Source organism: Vanessa tameamea, chromosome 2 (assembly GCF_037043105.1).
Source record: "Vanessa tameamea isolate UH-Manoa-2023 chromosome 2, ilVanTame1 primary haplotype, whole genome shotgun sequence".
NCBI lineage: Eukaryota > Metazoa > Arthropoda > Insecta > Lepidoptera > Nymphalidae > Vanessa > Vanessa tameamea.
The window spans coordinates 10,212,368-10,229,895 of NC_087310.1; the positions used below are offsets into that span (position 1 = coordinate 10,212,368).

General features: G+C 30.6%; 3 protein-coding genes across 4 annotated transcripts in view; 2 read left to right on the plus strand and 1 right to left on the minus strand.

The window, feature by feature from the left end:
- The first annotated feature begins 181 nt into the window (after positions 1–181).
- Positions 182–4,524, plus strand: LOC113402039 (cyclin-dependent kinase 10). 2 transcript variants are annotated; one of them, XM_026642155.2, is made up of 8 exons: positions 182–324; positions 407–525; positions 596–668; positions 749–923; positions 1,286–1,488; positions 2,169–2,396; positions 3,755–3,973; positions 4,278–4,524. In XM_026642155.2, exons 1-8 carry the CDS (start codon positions 315–317, stop codon positions 4,463–4,465), a joined length of 1,215 nt encoding a protein of 404 aa, XP_026497940.1. In that variant the 5' UTR covers positions 182–314; the 3' UTR covers positions 4,466–4,524. The 2 variants fall into 2 exon arrangements, with proteins under 2 accessions (XP_026497940.1, XP_026497941.1); XM_026642156.2 differs by having other exon boundaries at positions 4,313–4,524.
- A 3-nt stretch (positions 4,525–4,527) lies between these two features.
- On the minus strand, positions 4,528–7,431 carry LOC113402038 (zinc finger protein weckle-like). The gene is made up of 5 exons (XM_026642153.2): positions 7,154–7,431; positions 6,292–7,049; positions 5,877–6,065; positions 4,769–4,877; positions 4,528–4,699 (listed from the first exon to the last, which is right to left on the minus strand). Exons 1-5 carry the CDS (start codon positions 7,289–7,291, stop codon positions 4,592–4,594), a joined length of 1,302 nt encoding a protein of 433 aa, XP_026497938.1. The 5' UTR covers positions 7,292–7,431; the 3' UTR covers positions 4,528–4,591.
- A 7,452-nt stretch (positions 7,432–14,883) lies between these two features.
- The window catches only part of LOC113402037 (neuronal acetylcholine receptor subunit alpha-10-like), a 43,500-nt gene continuing 40,855 nt past the window's right edge, over positions 14,884–17,528 (plus strand). The window contains exon 1 of the mRNA XM_026642152.2: positions 14,884–15,083. Within this exon, the coding sequence (XP_026497937.1) occupies positions 15,005–15,083 (79 nt within the window). The 5' untranslated portion in view covers positions 14,884–15,004. The remainder of the gene's footprint in view (positions 15,084–17,528) is intronic.

Below are 17,528 nucleotides of genomic sequence, written 5' to 3' on the forward strand. Positions count from 1 at the left end.
TAATCAACATTTGTTATGAGTCTGCAATTAAGTAAATTAGTTAAAAAATAAAGTCAAAATTTAGACAACCATCTGATTTGGTTCGGTGCTCCAATTTTTTTTTTCTATTAGTACATGACATAATGTTTAAAATTTTTAACGAATATTACAAGAAACAATGGCAATGGCAACACTTTGTTGCATCGAGTTTAGTTAGCCGATGTTTTGTTTATATTTTTCAGCAGCATTTGTGAAAAATAATAAAATATAGAGATTGATTATATAGGTAGAATAATTCACTAAGAATTTTATAAACATAAACATTTTATTTCAATATGTCTCAAAGTGAGTACTGTTTTTTAGTACATATTCCATCCATATCATTATTACTTGGTTACTGCAACTAAATATATGAATTTCGTTTAAGATTCGGAAAAACCACTATCGACTCAAGATGTTGTTGATCCTACGGGTCCAGCAGCACGTAAAGGCGTACTTACATCGTTCAGGACAGGGAAGATTATGGAGATACCCGAAAAAGATATCGTGAGTAAATATAACCTTATAAAATAAAAAATGCTGCATATAAACCTTAACCCAACTTTAACATCTGCAGTTAGGAAGATGCAGATTTGTTGGAGAATTCGAAAAATTAAATCGCATTGGCGAAGGCACATATGGCATTGTTTGTAAGTATTGAATTATATGTACATATTATTTTTCGATTAAACAACAGGTATGTTTTATTTCATCAATTTTGTTCTAACAGATAGAGCAAAAGACAAATTAAATGGGAACATAGTAGCATTAAAAAAAGTCAGAATGGATGTTGAAAAAGATGGATTGCCATTGAGTGGTCTCCGTGAAATCCAAGTGTTAATGGCTTGCAGACATGAAAATGTTGTTCAACTTAAGGAAGTTCTTGTTGGGAGATCACTGGAAAGGTAAATAAACTCTGAATATAATATTCGAATTGTAAAACAATAGTTACATACAATATTGCAATAAAATTACTAAAAACTACACTAATATTTGGTTGGCACAGCACTTATTCATAAGCATCATACAAATAATGCAAATAAATTACACTTATCAACTCCTAGAACACAATATTATGCTAAGAAAACAAAATAAATTTTGAGAGCACAGCTTTACAACAAATTACATTAATCTAAAAAAGTATCAACTTATACTAAATGTCTATAACAAAGTGGATACTTGAATGTATTGTTGTATTTAATAATTAATGCTTCTTCAGATTTTCATCATAAATATATTTGTGATAAAAGTTTTTTTCACATTACAGCATATTCTTATCAATGGAGTATTGTGAGCAAGATTTAGCATCTTTACTTGACAATATGGCCGCACCTTTCACTGAGTCACAAGTCAAATGCTTAATGCTACAAGTATTAAAAGGATTGAAATATCTTCACTCTAATTTCATTGTCCATCGAGACCTTAAAGTATCCAATTTGCTGCTCACTGACAAAGGATGTGTTAAAATAGGTGAGATTGATTTATTTTATTATAAGTATTTTAAATGTACCTTAGCCATGATGGTCCAGTGGTAAGAATGTAGTTATAGTAAGCAAAGATTGTAGGTTGATAACCCACCACTTAGTTTAATCATGAAAGAATTTCCATGCACTAAATTTGTTTTAATAATTTATCTTTTGTCTATGTTGAATACATTGTGGTGATGGAATAAGTTCCAAATCTTCTCAAAAAGAGAGAATATCTTAACTAACTGTGGGATATTTACAGACTATAGCGTATACCTTACTATTAACAATACTTGAATAGAGGTTTACTTACAAAGCAAACTAAACAATAACTTTTAAATATGAGAATGATTAAAAGTATATTAAAATACACTTATTTTTCACTTTAAGGACATTTTAGTGTCTAAATGTAATATCTAGTGTTAGTTAGTTTATACAGTAGTCGTAATATAATTGGGTGTACAGAGGTGGCCAAAAAATAATTTAGAAAACTAAGTTTTAGTAAAGGAATGTATTATTAATATTATGTATTTATTATTAATTTGTATTATTAATGAAACTCTCTTTAGATCTGGCTTGATTTGGCTAGTGCTTAAAAGCCATCTCTAAAGACAGCTGTGAGAAGCCAAATTGAGTTATTGGTATTGTATTGAGGTGTATCTAATCATTTATATTCGATTTCAGCTGATTTTGGCTTAGCTCGTTGGTTAGGTGCACCTGCTCGTAGTGCCACCCCAAGGGTTGTTACTTTGTGGTATAGAGCACCTGAATTACTCCTACAATCACCAAGGCAGACTCCAGCTCTTGACATGTGGGCAGCAGGATGCATTCTCGGTGAACTATTGGCTAATAAGCCTTTGCTTCCTGGCAGGACTGAAATTGAACAGCTTGAACTAATTGTTGATTTGTTAGGTAAGTTATGTTTCAAGATTTCTTTAAAATTTTTAATCTTGTCTCAATTTGATTGATTATATGATTTATAATAAATCAGTGCTGAATTAATTGTGTATTTTAAAGTACTGATTGTTTTGATGTTAGAAGTAATAACAATGCAAAGTTATGAGCACATTTTACTTGGCATTAATTATATAAATGTATTTTTATATATTCGATAGACCCGTGAGCAAATGGGGTACTGATGGTAAGTGGTCATGGCTATAGACATTGTTACATCAATCAATATTATTAATATAAATTTATTTTATAGGGCTTTTACAAGCACTTTCAAATTATTATTTTATAAGATAAAGTAAAACCTGGAAAGAACCTTAATCTTAATAGTTACTGAGTTATAGCAACCATATACATGGAATATAATAATCATACAATTTGATTTATATTACCTACATCATTTTATAAGAAAAAAACAAACATTTTATAATCTTGTAAGAGCACTATGTTGTTGATTGTTATATTAATAATTTGTAAGAGATCCAATTTTGATAGATCTGTTGTATTTTTTCTTTTCTATTCAAATCTTTAAGCTTTATTATATATACTAGCTGTTACCCACGGCTTTGTATGATATGAATATGAATATATTTACAAATTAACTTAAAATACGTTACGTTACGTACGTTAATGTAATACCTCTTTGTATACCACATTGGTGTGTATTTCAGCCCTTAGGGTAGAATATCCAGAAACGCTTAAATGCGAATCAACTCATTTTTAATCGGTAGCCCAAAAATAAAATTTCGACCTTGTTACTTTAAAATTATAGACTTCCAGACTAACCTGAATACGAAATGTTAACATCTATTTTTCCCTTTAGGCCTAAAATATCCAGAAACGCTAAATACAAAAAAAAATACTTCTAACTTCAAAATGACGGACTTCCAGACTAACCTGTATACGAAATGTCAAACTCTATTTATCCTCTTAGGCGTAAAATATCCAGACACGCTTAAATACGTATCAATTAATTTTTAATCAGTGACACAAAAATAAAGTTTCATGCTTCTCACTTCAAAAATGACGGTCTTCCAGACTATCTTATATACGAAATTTCAACTCAATTTCTCTCCTTAGGCGTAAAATATCAAGAAACGCTTAAATACGTATCTACTCATTTTTGATCAGTATCCCAAAAAGTTTCATGCTTCAATTATTTTATATCACTATCTATTAAAAAAAACCTCATCAAAATCCGTTGCGTAGTTTTAAAGATTTAAGCATACAAAGGGACAAAGGGATAGAGAAAGCGAGTTTGTTTTATACTATTTAAAGATATGCAATAAATAATATTAAAAAATAATACTTACTTGCAGGCACTCCATCTGATGCAATTTGGCCAGAATTCAGTGCATTACCAGCATTACAAAACTTTACTCTTAAACAACAGCCATACAATAACTTAAAACAAAAGTTCCCCTGGTTGTCTGCGGCTGGTTTACGTCTCCTGAATTTCTTGTTCATGTACGACCCCAACAAGAGAGCTACAGCAGAAGAGTGTCTCCAGAGTTCATATTTTAAGGAACAACCCTTGCGTAAGTTATAATTTTTTTTGTTATGAATGCTTAGAAAATATAGTTACCCTTAAGTGTTTGACCTATTTTAGTTAATTTTTTATAAGCAATTGAGAATGATTAGATGCTTGATTATTTCCTTTCAAATCTACTGATATAACAGGAAGACACAAAATATTCTTATTTTAAGTTAAGTATAATAAATAGACAATTTAGCTTTCAGTGTTAAATTTGGAATGTGTGAAAGTTTTTTTTTTGCATGTTAGTTTGTTTTTTTTTTTGCTGTATTAACTCTCCTCGTATAATAATCTTATTGTAATTCTAGCATGTGATCCGAAGTTAATGCCTAGCTTCCCGCAGCACAGAAACATGAAAGGGCAGCAAAAAAGCTCCTCCAATCAGCTGAACATACCACTCTCTAACTTGAACACTGGAGCTAACGACCAGACAAACAACTTGCCGGCCATCTCAGACTTGTTGGGATCCCTCGTCAAGAAACGAAGACTAGAATAAACTTAAGTTTATGTTTAAGTATATAATTCCAAATATATTTAATGATATAATGATAAAAAGTCTTTCCTTTTTATAACATTTTACTGTTTTTGATATCATTTTGTTTCTGTGATAGTGTTTATTTTTTTAATCTGTCGAATCGTTATCATCTGCAGACAATCCCATTGCTTGTCGAAATTTTTGATACTTTTGTAGAGAAAGCGTGTCATTGCCCCTGCCTTTTACTTTTTCTTTCTAAAAATAATTATTAATTTAAAAATTGCAAATCAATGTATTTTTTTATTAATTTCAAAGCGCGCTTACGATTTCTTTTTCTTGCTTTTCTATGTTTTTCAATGTGCGCACACACTGTGAGCAGAGTATTACATCTTCCATATGATTAACAGTTTTCTTTCGATGATGATGTTTCAACCTGTGGTCAATAGAAAATCTTAAGCAATCGCAGATAATGTTTTCAATTATTGAGAGAAATAAATAAATTGTCAGGAAAAAAAGAGGTTTAAAATTTTCAATGGATTATAATCATTAGTGCACACACATCGATCCCGCCGGCGGGGTCCAGGTTCCTCATGCATTACTACCCCTCCGCGCCTAGCCGTATGACGGAATAATAAAGCACAGCCTGCAGGGACGACCTACCGCCAACAACGTTCTAAGCCAAGATCCAGTCACACAGGAGGCGCCGTGAGAAAGTGCGTAATCTAGATCCTTAAGTGGTTCTCTCATCTGCCTGAGTTTTTAATGACTTCGGTTTATTATTAAAATATTAATCAAAAGAACTTGAAGAATAATATACATAAAAGTTACTAATGAAAAATGAAATAATTTAAGTTGTTCCGAATTCTTTATTAAATAGTAACTGGCCTGCGAGTCGCGTTCCTATTATTTTTTCAAAACTTATATCAAATTTTCATAATTGCAAAAAATATATAATTATAAATGCTCGTCTAATGATTCACAACAGGGCCAGAGATTGAAGGGCCTGCGGAAAAAAGGAGTGAAATGATTGAACCAAATGATTTATCAATGATAATTTCTTAACCTTTCTTGACCTCACTTGTGGAGGTCCCGGGGCTGTAGCCCAGATGCGCTTAATTCAGCCATGATAGGCAGTAATAGTAATGGACTATTTATGTTATTATAACTACATAAGTATATTTGTACCAATATCTAGCCCTATTATCGACCACAGAATAGCCAGTTTATTTCTTATTTCTGTGCAACCAGAGACCAAAATTTTAGTCCAGTGACTTAAACCGAACTACATTGGTTGCCTATAGATACAATGCATAGATAAGTCTATCGACCGATAGTTATTCGATGCAATTAAAGCTTGGGACATTCCTTTAAATATTGTTTGTTAACCTACAAATTGTGAGCCAATTTATTAATAAGTCTTCAATATACTTACAATTTTCCACAATAATCACACTGAAATTTGTCCGTTCGGTGTGTTATTATATGCCACCCTAACTCCTGGTAAGTCGGATAGCGATCGGAACAACGCGGGCAAGCAATCTTGCCTTCCGATCTGCCCCCATTGCTTTGGTGTTCAATCAACTGTTGCGATGTCTGGAAATTTTGATGGCAACTGTGACACCTAAAATATTAATTGTCTTTCCTAGGTTATAACGAATAAATATTATACTAAGATATGAGTATGTTTATTTAAAATAATATTTTTACATTTTTTACACAACATTTTTGTCTTTGGTACCTACTAATACAAATATATTAAATTAATTAAAAAAATCAGTCTCTAATTTTTGAAGCGAGTAGGAGAACAAAGATAACCATGCTAATGTAATAGCGGAAATTAGTCTTACTTAAAAATGTTTGGCTGTAAATGATATGCCATATGTTCAATGATCTTTTTTGGATAGAAGTAGTGAAATTTTTTGTCACAGCACGTTAAATATCCTGGAACGCCGTGCCTTTCTTTATAATGCTTCATTAGAGATCGAAAGTCAAATCCTATCTCGTGGCAGATGCAGCATTCCATTTTATAAAATAAAGTTATTTGCTTGTCTAAATCGGCGCCCTGCTTTGCCGGGCGGCCATCTATTAATATAATATTGTCCAATACTTCGTTTGAAAAGTCATTAGTATCAAAATTATTTTTATTTTTATCTATCGCTGGCGTTGGCTTTGATTCCACGTGGGATGATGCACTGTTAAGAAGTAACCTATCTACGCTTTCAGTCTTTGAAAACTCTTCCAATGGCATTGCTTCCAAAAATTTTAAATCAGCTGGTGATTTTCCTTTTTGATGTTTTTTGTATGCTTTTGCGTCTCCTTGTTGAAATTCTGTCGGTGGAGATTTCGGAGAAGGTGAAAGCGGTTCCTTTCCTATTTTTGATTTTGTATTGACTGGCTTGTGTTCTGACAGAGAAGAGATGATAGGATGCAGCTTTCTATCAGACAAATTTTGGTTTTCTTTATTGATATTGTTGCTATCTTTTATGCTATGAAAATTTAAAAACTTTTGTGTTCTTTCTACATTGACAGCATACAGATGCAAGGCTCCAACTTGCTGAAGACATTCATGACATATGGCCTTCGGAAGGTTATCATCAGTTCGTATCTGCAAATGATAATAAAATAAATTAAGTTTTTTGAACGTATAATGTAAAATATTACATATATCCAAATATTATATATAACTAGTATATCAGTAAGACAACTAACAACAATATCAAACAGTCTCTTTATTTTTCTCTTCATTTCTGAGCTGAGTGGCTTTAATTGGGTGACATCGTTACATAAGCACAAGCGACACGACAGTTCGCGAACAATGGTTTTTTCATAAGACGCAAAGTCATTCATACTGATAATTTAAATTAAAAAAGGCTATACTATAAAATAGGCTATTGCTTAATTATCCATAACAATTTAGTTTGCTACTGCTGTATTTGGTACATAAAGAATATAAAAACTTCCTAGGGAAGATCGGAAACCATCCAAAAGACATTTGTAACTTTTTTGTAAAATTAGTATTAAGCGGCCAGTATTTTACATTTTGAGCAAATTATAATTAATTTGAGAATATTGGAAATATTGTCAACGCTTATAAGTACTCATCAAAACGTTGTGTATGTATTTGTTTAAATAAATATTATAACATATTTTGTTTATTTTAATTTTATTTAAAACATATTATTACAACATCGATACTATAAAAATAAAATAGATACATATAAATAACTTTTTGTGGATAGTATTTAATATTATTACTTATTTGTTTATTATAAATCAAATGCCTATTTCATCTTATTTATATAATTATTATCCGAAGTTTTCATAAAGTTGCACCTATTGTAGTCACAGGCTAACTGATAGCTCCTCGCTTGACCTTGATTGTCAACAGCACGAAATTTCTTGTTTCTTTCTACCTTCATTACACTTTTGGTGTTTATTTCTACTGTAATGCTTCAAACAAACTACACTAACACAATAAGACTGAGGGAACTTTGTTCGAACATATGTACATTGCAAGAGTCCACAAAATTGTAACCTACGTTATCAAATAATTATTAGACCTTTTAATAATAATGGTTATTTTGATTAATACTGCGTGACAAATATTTTGAATTTTAAGTTATCGGGAAGAAAAATAATGAAAAATGGCGTGAGTTTTAAAGTACCTGCTCGTAGTTCTGGGTGAGGTTTAGTTATATTTATAAGTATTATCTAATAAAAAAGTACAGGACCAAAATGACAACATTATAATAATGGACCGTATAATATAATTTGTATCTATTGAAGTGGGAAAAAAATTGTTGGTATTTTTTTATGGTATAGGAAGGTGGACTTGCGAATGAGGTCCCTGATGGGAAATGGTCTCAGCACCGCCCCTAGACATTGGCGCTGTAAGAAATATTAACCATCCCTTACATCGTAAATGGGCATTGGCACCAACCTTGGGAACTAATATGTAATGCCCCTTATACCTGTAGTAACACTGGCTCACTCAACCTTCAAACCGGAACAGAACAATGCTAAGTATTGCTGCGTGGCGGTTGTGCAAGCACAGACAGGTTTGCACAAAGTCTACCACCAAGTAAAATATCTATAAATATAATTTATATAGATTATGAATTCAATATAAAATAATCATTTATATTTAAAACAAAAACTGTTTATGTAAACAATTCTGATTTAAAAAAAAATATAATTAAATGTGCTCCTTTTTACTTTATAAATTTTATATACACAACATCGTTTAGGTACACCGTTGTATATTTTTCTTTCATAATCTGTAATGAGTTTTTTCTGATATTTATCTTTCATTAGATATCTGTTCCTTTGTGTCTAATTAATAATTATAAAATGTTCGCTTTTTAAAGCTCTACTTTTGAAATTAATAGCGTTTTATGGGTAGAAGTGGTATATAGTTTTATTTATGTAGAATATTAAATCACTTAAGGTTTTTTTGCGTTAGCCGTTTTTATGGTTCAGTGTAGGTAGAAAAAACAAAATAATTTGAAAACGATCACCGTCTCAAAAGGAGTAAAGAACAAAAAGTTTTGTTCGTTAAAAAAAAAAGAACAAACAGATAGGTAAAGGACAAATATGGAATGGTTGAAACAGTATCGGTTTTGAAGCACGGGGTACCTAATTGATTGGTTTCACACGTGGATGCCTTTTTCACTAGAGAGAACACGCTTCCGTCTACAGTTGCCGCACTAATACTTCTATTGTAATGGATTTAATATAAGGTACCTAAGAATTGTATTGTTTTTAGAATGCTACGCAAATAGTTATTATATCATGTGCATTATTTCATAGTAATTTAGCTAATATAAAAAATGTATGTATATAAAATGCGTACAAAATTTATATTATCAACCTCAATTCAATTAAGCAAGAAATAATTATTTCAATTTGTGTAGAGGGTGTTGCCTATTTTATTTATACGGCGAAATAGAGTTCAAGTGCAGTGTACCTTAAGTAATATAATTAAATAAAATAGTTTATTTTATTTGTAATAAACTTTTGTAAGGTTCTTTAAAAGCTTTTCAGTCATTATGCGTGAAACTTGACCTTCGTTTGAACAACTAGTCAGTGCACGCCTCTATGAATATTCTTAAGGGTCTACAAAATCGGAGTACTCCTATAACCGCCCTAAATGTTACAATTTAAAAGGGATTTGACGGATTTTTATTTTTTATACTATAATCAGCTCAAAGGCTGCACGAGTTGAGCGATATTTAGTACGCTCTAAAGAACGTAACCTTTAGTTTATTGAGCTCCACTCGAATCTACGAGCCGCCATATTCGCTCGGTCAGACAGCCCGCTTTCCGTTACATATCTGCGTAATTTTTGAGGCTGCCAGTGAGTAAATGCAGACATTTCGATTGTTCAAACATAACTAAAGAAACATTATTTAATTTACTATTCATGTTAGGAGATTTCACACCAGCGGTATTGTAATCTTTATGCGCTTACTCATCTTGATATTATAAATTAAACCGTGGCTTCTTGGTATTCTCCATGTAGCCCTATTAGTTTCCTTAGGTCGCAAACCGTTTCACTCGCACCAAGTCGTCCACGTAACTCAGATAATTGACATGAACGCCGTTAACGTAGCAACCAACATGTTAACCAACTAAGCGCAACGATTAGTCCGTTCAGCATAAACAGCGCCATTGAGTGAAACATCGTTTTTTTCTTTCTAATTTCCATGGAACCCTTTACCGCTTATATTAACTCTCAGCTTAATTCAGTAGTAATAGATTCGGTAATATAAATTTAAAATCAGTAAAGATATCGAGCAATATACATGCAAATATAAATTATAATTAGTGATAAGTACCTATGGTAAATTAAGTTTTGATACTTACCAAAACCTTTACAAAGTGCAGCGAATTGTTAAAGAACTGTAAAAGGAAGGCGCCTGTGTCTGTAACACAGTTTATACTAGCACGGACACAGACGTTCACTCTGACTCAATAATGTATAGCATTGTACCACCTACATATTATATTATATTATTATTATTAAAGGAATTGAACTATGTATTGAACTATGTAATGTCAGAGTATAACGTGTCAAAAGATTATGAATAATAAATATTTTTATTATTTTATTATTATATACACACAAAAACTTACGAATTCCCCTAATTTTCCTCTTTTATTCCAGCTCGACTGATGAGTTCATCACTTTGAATTTACTATGGACTAAAACCTATAAACTATTCAATTAAATAATAATATAAAATCCGCTCAAGGGGATCACGAGGAAAACACAAAAAAGACCGAACTGATAATTATGCTAATTATTTTTGAAGTAGGAAAAATACATCAGGTGATTTCAAATGAAAAAAAATGTTGAAATAACTATTCAAAAATAGAATGTTTTTTATAAAGATGCTCGATAAATTCGAAACAAACGACGAGATTTTCACATTAGAAAACAAAAATCTACATAGGTTAAAACGAGGGCAAAATCTAGCCTTCAAATGAAATTACGCTGATCAAAAACGTCGATTTCTTGCAAATAACGATACTGCAATTTCGCTGGTAAATTATGTAATCGCAGGTAATCGTAGTACCATGTCGGCAGTCTCCGTGTGCAGTTAATCGGTAAGTGGGCTGTTTGCTCGCGTCGTCGACCGCACGACAGCCCTAATTGGTTTCTATTCCCACCCGCAATAGACCGCTTACCGCTTACCACGACCACATTTAATACACCAATTACAACCAAAAAAACGCTGCAATGGATATCGACGAATTAAAAACCTGATAAATTAATTAGTTTTGGATTTTATTCGCTTCAATAAACCCGTATCAAGCTCATGGTTTCGCCATCAGATTATGATATTTATGAAAATATCGATATATACGAATAGGTAATTCATTAATCCTTAAATCTTGTTTGGAACTCGTTATGCTCGCCCGTACGAACGTTTTTAATTCTCTTTATCGGAAAATCCTTTCATTAATGTAAAAAATAGATTAAAATTTTTAATATAGGATATGATGGGATAGGAGATTTTGCATTAACATGCCTAAAGTGTTTGTTAATGTTTCAGTTTTAATAAAATCTTTTATCGTCGAATTCGCTTATTGATACTTTTATATCATATTCGATTTACAGTCGTCCTCAGTAAGCAATTGAGCGGTATCAATACTTCGGTATGTAATGATATAAATAGGTTACCTACCCACATCTTCACATCAAATAATTGTGACTGCACCTTTAGAAACAATTAGACCAATTTTTAAAAATAGTAAATCTTGTCTCTTTGCTTATTGTATATTATGGATGTAATCATCTAGTATCCATTTTTTTTAAAGGCAGATGAAAAAAGCAGACTTGTATTAAGAGATACCTGTAGGTTATTGCAAAATAGCCATTGATTATTTTCTAAAAATGCGACGTATTGTGCGTAAAAATATTTAATAATTTACTGAAAAGCTTCAGCGAGTTACCGTTGAGTACTAGATATCTAGATTAAATAGTTAGTTTGTAGATAGAATACTCTATTTTTGTACATATTGTTCAATTCTTTTGTTTGTTTGGTTGGAATATATATTTGTATTATTTTTACAGCCTGATAATGCAATATTCTTGTAAAAATATAATTTAATTAAATATAATATCATACATCATACATTTGTAAATAACTACGTGTCAAGCAAAAAATCGATTATTACTGTTATTGAAAATAGATACGATATAGGTATGAAATCATAAATAATAATTATAGTAAATAATACATTTATACTATATTTACTCGTAATCGTCATACTTATTATCATTAATTATAGCCAAATTATTACCAAATTTAAAAGAAAAATAAGTCTGTTTTTTCTCTAATACCTTCGAACCGATATAACTCTTGACCTTCACTAGCTACTGAAGTCAAATAAAGTTCAATGTTGATTTAAGACACGACGGTATAAAATGGTTAAAGTCTTAAGACTGTACAACAATCTTCATTTTGGTTCAAATAACGCTTAAAAAGTGTACCCACACTTTCTTCTTCACACGGTTCTTCTTTGAAATATTGGTACGAAGTAATTTTTATAATTTGTAATTTAATTTTGTTTTTGTATTTAATTTTTGTTCATATATAGTAGGTAGTCTTTATAATAAACATTTTTACTGAACAAAAATAATATTTGAGCCAGATTTACTTTTTTTTCTAACCGTGACAAAACTAGATCAACGCCCACTGCAGCTATAGAGAATAATATGTAATTTAAAAAAAACAACTCGCAAAACAAATATACAGGGCAGATATCCTCATGAGAGGGAGCTTTTCAATTAGTTTCCACTCTTTTTTACTTATCAGCTTATAAATTCGGTTATTAATATAAAAAATCTTATAATTAAAAAACTTAATCAAGACAAGAGTCTTCATTTTCCTGTTTAAACATATGTATTTGATAACTGAGATTTTATGTCCCTTGTGCCTTTAGTTATACTGGCTTATTCGCTTTTCAAACCGGAACACATAAATACTAAGTATTTCTACTCGACAGCAGAATATGAGTTAGATAAGAGTAGAATGTAGTCCTGGGAAAATTTGCAAATGTTGAATAAAGTTTTGCCAATTTGTATTATAAACCCTTAGCAAATCATCTTAAGATGAGAGCCTCCTCTCTTCTCTCCCTCCTCCTTTGCCGAGCCGTGCGATGTTTAAATACTTATAAAATAAAACTTAAATATCAATAAATATTCTATTAGTTATACGAGTTTAGATAATTTTATAACTATATAAAAAAATATTATTTTAATTAGTCTTAATAATGCAATTGTTAAAATAACTAAAATTATTTCGGGAACAAGAACATAAATTAAAACTCGTGTTCTTTTTTCGTCGAAGCAGAAACGTGGTATGCCACAGATAATTATTTATCCTTATACAAATTTAAGAAACATAATCACATAGGTACTTGTTTTGCTAGCTTTTTTGATGAATACTGTATGAGGATTGACATTTGTAGATAGCCCACATCTTTCATCTGACTTCAAAAAAGAAGGTTATTTGTTCAACTCGTATGTTTTTGATATTAAAAATGACATGAAACTGAAAATCTATTGGTAAGCCTTGGGTTTACCAAGGCGCAAAATCCCCAGGTTTGGAGTATGTGACTCGTAGGCGGTGACGTCAAACGGCACGCTTATATGCCGTCAAGCGCGGTCTCCTCTGCTCTCTACTTCTTCACGTGTGTCTTTGGCGCGTATATTAATACTTTATTGCTTTAAATTTAAATAAGACAAATATAACTCCAAATTTTTATCACTAAACAGCCATTTCGATGTTTATCTCTCTTATCACTGTTCACATAATTAATGTTTTATTTTTAGTAATTAAATTCAATATTTTGAAATCCCTCTAAACTTAATCATTATTTCGAAAATTGTTAACTGTAAACGACGTGTGCTTTTGTTTATAGTGAACGTTTAAAAAGTATGATAAATGTTCAAAAAAACTAACGCTATACCTTATTTTTCCCATTTTTAAAGATAAATGTATTTTCTGTGTTAGACTTTAATGTCATTTTGAAGATCTAGAATTTCAAATCGTACTTACATACTAAGTTTTCTTGTATCTGTAATAGTTTTTGCTGTTTTCGCTTGGAAAGCGCCCGGCATTTTTTATACAAGCTCTATGCCAAAGAATAAACACAAATATACAAACTACCTATCGTAGGATTTCCACATCAATCGATACAGTAGTTATAGCACGCAAAAAAATATCTGAAAAAAATATCAAACAAAACTTACTATTAGTACAATTACATACAAGAATTAATTATCAATGATATGTAGAAATAAAACGAATATATATATATTTCTATTTAATTAATATTTAATACTAAATTTTGTGAAAAAGAAATATAAAAAAATGTTTAAGATTTCAGATAAAGTGTACCTACATGATTCTGACCTACAAACTCTTGAAGTTGGGTTTTTGTTATGAAATAAAATCATTTTATATTTTTTCGAATCATTTATTTGTTTTACTGTTATACTGTACTGATGATATCGCCAAAAACAAACCGAACTCAACACAAAAAATGTCATCAAAATCTATACAAAGAAATATATAATCATTAACACTTACAGACGAATCGTGAACCTCCTCCGTTATCAAATCGGTTAAAAATTATAAATATCAAATTCACAACAATTAATGATGAATTTATATACCTACCTCTGAATACAATTTCAGAGGCCGCCCTTAGATTTGTGGCTTCGCGTCCGTACCGTGCAGCAGTATGGGGGCTGCTACGCTGACAGCCGCGCGTTTTGAACACTCACGCTAACTTACGCACCGTTAAACATATTTTACGAACGCTATAAACAATTTATTACTGAAATAATTATTTTTGCAGCATAATTTTTTGTATTATTTTAAGGCCGTCTGAGAAAATCAATCTTGAGATTATATTACTAACTTTTATAAAAGATGGACAACGAATTGATATTATATATATTTTTGTTTATAAGTATAAATTAGATTTGTGCGATATAATGGATTTTATATTAAGTAGGAGTGTGACTGCTTAGACAGAGTAAAAATGTTGTTTGTGCTTTGTGTAAAAAAAATGCGATACTGCGTTTTCGCGGTTTTCTGGATGCTAGCATTATTTTGGAGAGGTAAGATTTTTTGTTTTACATATTCCTTATACATATATAAATACCAAATAAATATTTCTTTTAACTGTGTGCAACTACGAGTACGTAACATTAAATCTGTATTTTAGCGCGTATAACATAATTTATATGGTTTTTTTGAATATTCTTTAAAATCAGATTTTTTGAAGCGGAGAAATAACTGTTAATATTATTTAAAAATATGTAATTACATAAACCATACGTATTAACCATTGATTGGATGCGACTAATTATTTATTTATTTGTAAATCCTTAAAGTCGATTTTAACTTTACCTTGAACTATTTAATACTCTATCATTGAATTCTATCAACATTCCCGAGTCTACCCTCTTCAAGTCAACCTAATTTATTTTGTACATAGTATCTCCCTTTATCTTTCTGAAATAACAACAAAGGATTCATTATTTCAATTATACAATAAAAAAATGTAGACATTATTAATTATATTTAATCGATTTCTATTTATACCAATATATATTTGTTGTTATAAAAGATTTTTCAGATTTATTTTAACTGTAAAATCTCACTGTAATTAGTAGAGATTAATAAAAATATTATAGACTTGTTAGATTTACAGTGCTAAGGGATATCATATGATAAAAAGAAAAAATAGCGCTATGTAACGACTTAAAAGTAAAGATTTTTTATCCTTAATATAATTTATCGCCTTCTAGAAAACCTACAAAAGAACTAACATAGTAATTTTCCAAGTAATAATAAAAAAGTATTAAAACCAAAGGCTGTATTAACAGAATTTTTTAGTAGCCAGTATTCGACAATGTTGCGAAATCGATGTCACAAATGACAACATATTTTTTAGTGATGCTAGAAAGCTTCATCGAAGCTGTTTATTTTATTATTATTTTTTTAGCTTTAGATTTAGTCAACTTATAAGCTTAAACAAATATTAATGTAATATAAAATTGTATCAAAACCAAGCGTGCCTTTTCATAGTTGGTACTATGATGATACAAGATCAATTTAGTGTTGGGCTTATATGCGTATGTCAAACATCGATTATTTTTCGAGCAAGCTAAAAAATGTATCGGTATAATAGTTGATATATTGGCTTTGAACCTAGGAATTCGAGATCTGCAGCTTTATCGAAGTCGAATAATCGATGTAAGTGCTAGAAATATATCTTAACTTGTAGCTAAAATAGCGCTTTATATTTTGTACTACATCAATTTACTTACTGTACTACATGAATGATAGCAATTATGGGTAACATTGTATATGGGTAGTTTGTCGTTTTTTGATATTTTCAACAGTTCGGTAAAGGAATATGCTATTGTTTTTACTTTAAGGACCGCATGTAGCCAACGTCCATACCGTGTTGAATACAACTATTTTTTTAAAGAATGTATACAATTTTTATATCTGATGCGTTTCACCATTAGTAAGTCATACGATAAAATGGAAATGATAAAAAATAATCGTTAAATTATACAAAACTTTTTAAACCTCAGACTTCCTCACCGCGACTGCTGCGGAACTGACTCTATCTGTAAGGGATGACAAATGACAATTTAAAGTAAGGTAAAAAATATTGTAGTATCATTTATAATGAAAAATCTATAATGTCTAAAATCGCTGTGAATTTTCTTTTTAAAAACAATGGATGAAATATGACACCGGAAGAATGATGATATTAATGATTAACAATGAAACGTTACTAGAATGGATAAAACTTTTTTTATTTTATACATAATACAGGTAGGCGGACTTACAAATGGGTCAGCTGATGATAAGTGGTCGCCACCGCCCACGTCAACTTCGTCAATAAGCATTGACGAAATATTAAATATTCTAAAAATTATAAATATTCAGAAACTAAACAGTTATAATATATATACTTACTTTATTGAAAAAAAGAGAAAATAAATAAATATACAATGTATACAGCCTAAATAAAAGAGGCTTACAATTTTGGCGACCTTATCGCTACATAGCGATCTCTTACAGGCAACCAACGGTGCAGGTTAGGATAGCTCCTAGAATATGAGGTGGGTGATACTGTTATAATAAATAAAATCACAGTAGTACGTTTTAGCGTTAGAATAAGTGATGAGTAGTCTCATCTATCCAGGCGAGATTGCATAAAGACTTAACGCCAATTACTAAAAAAAGTAGCAGAGCACAGATTATAGTTGATTAAGACTGTAAATATTGCCGTACCTATGTAAACCAAAATTATATACCAAATAAATGAACACAAAATATGAGATATTATGTTCCATATATATTTAATTCCACAGACTTGCGTCCGCCCCGCTTTTTGATTTTTACTCAGAATAAGATTTAATTAAGCGAGTCGATGACACCTATATATTTCATATTTCTTCCAAGAAAGTATAAATTAACGACGAAATTTAATAAAACCTACGAGAAAAAATAGTATTCAACGAGACAGATTACGTATTTTA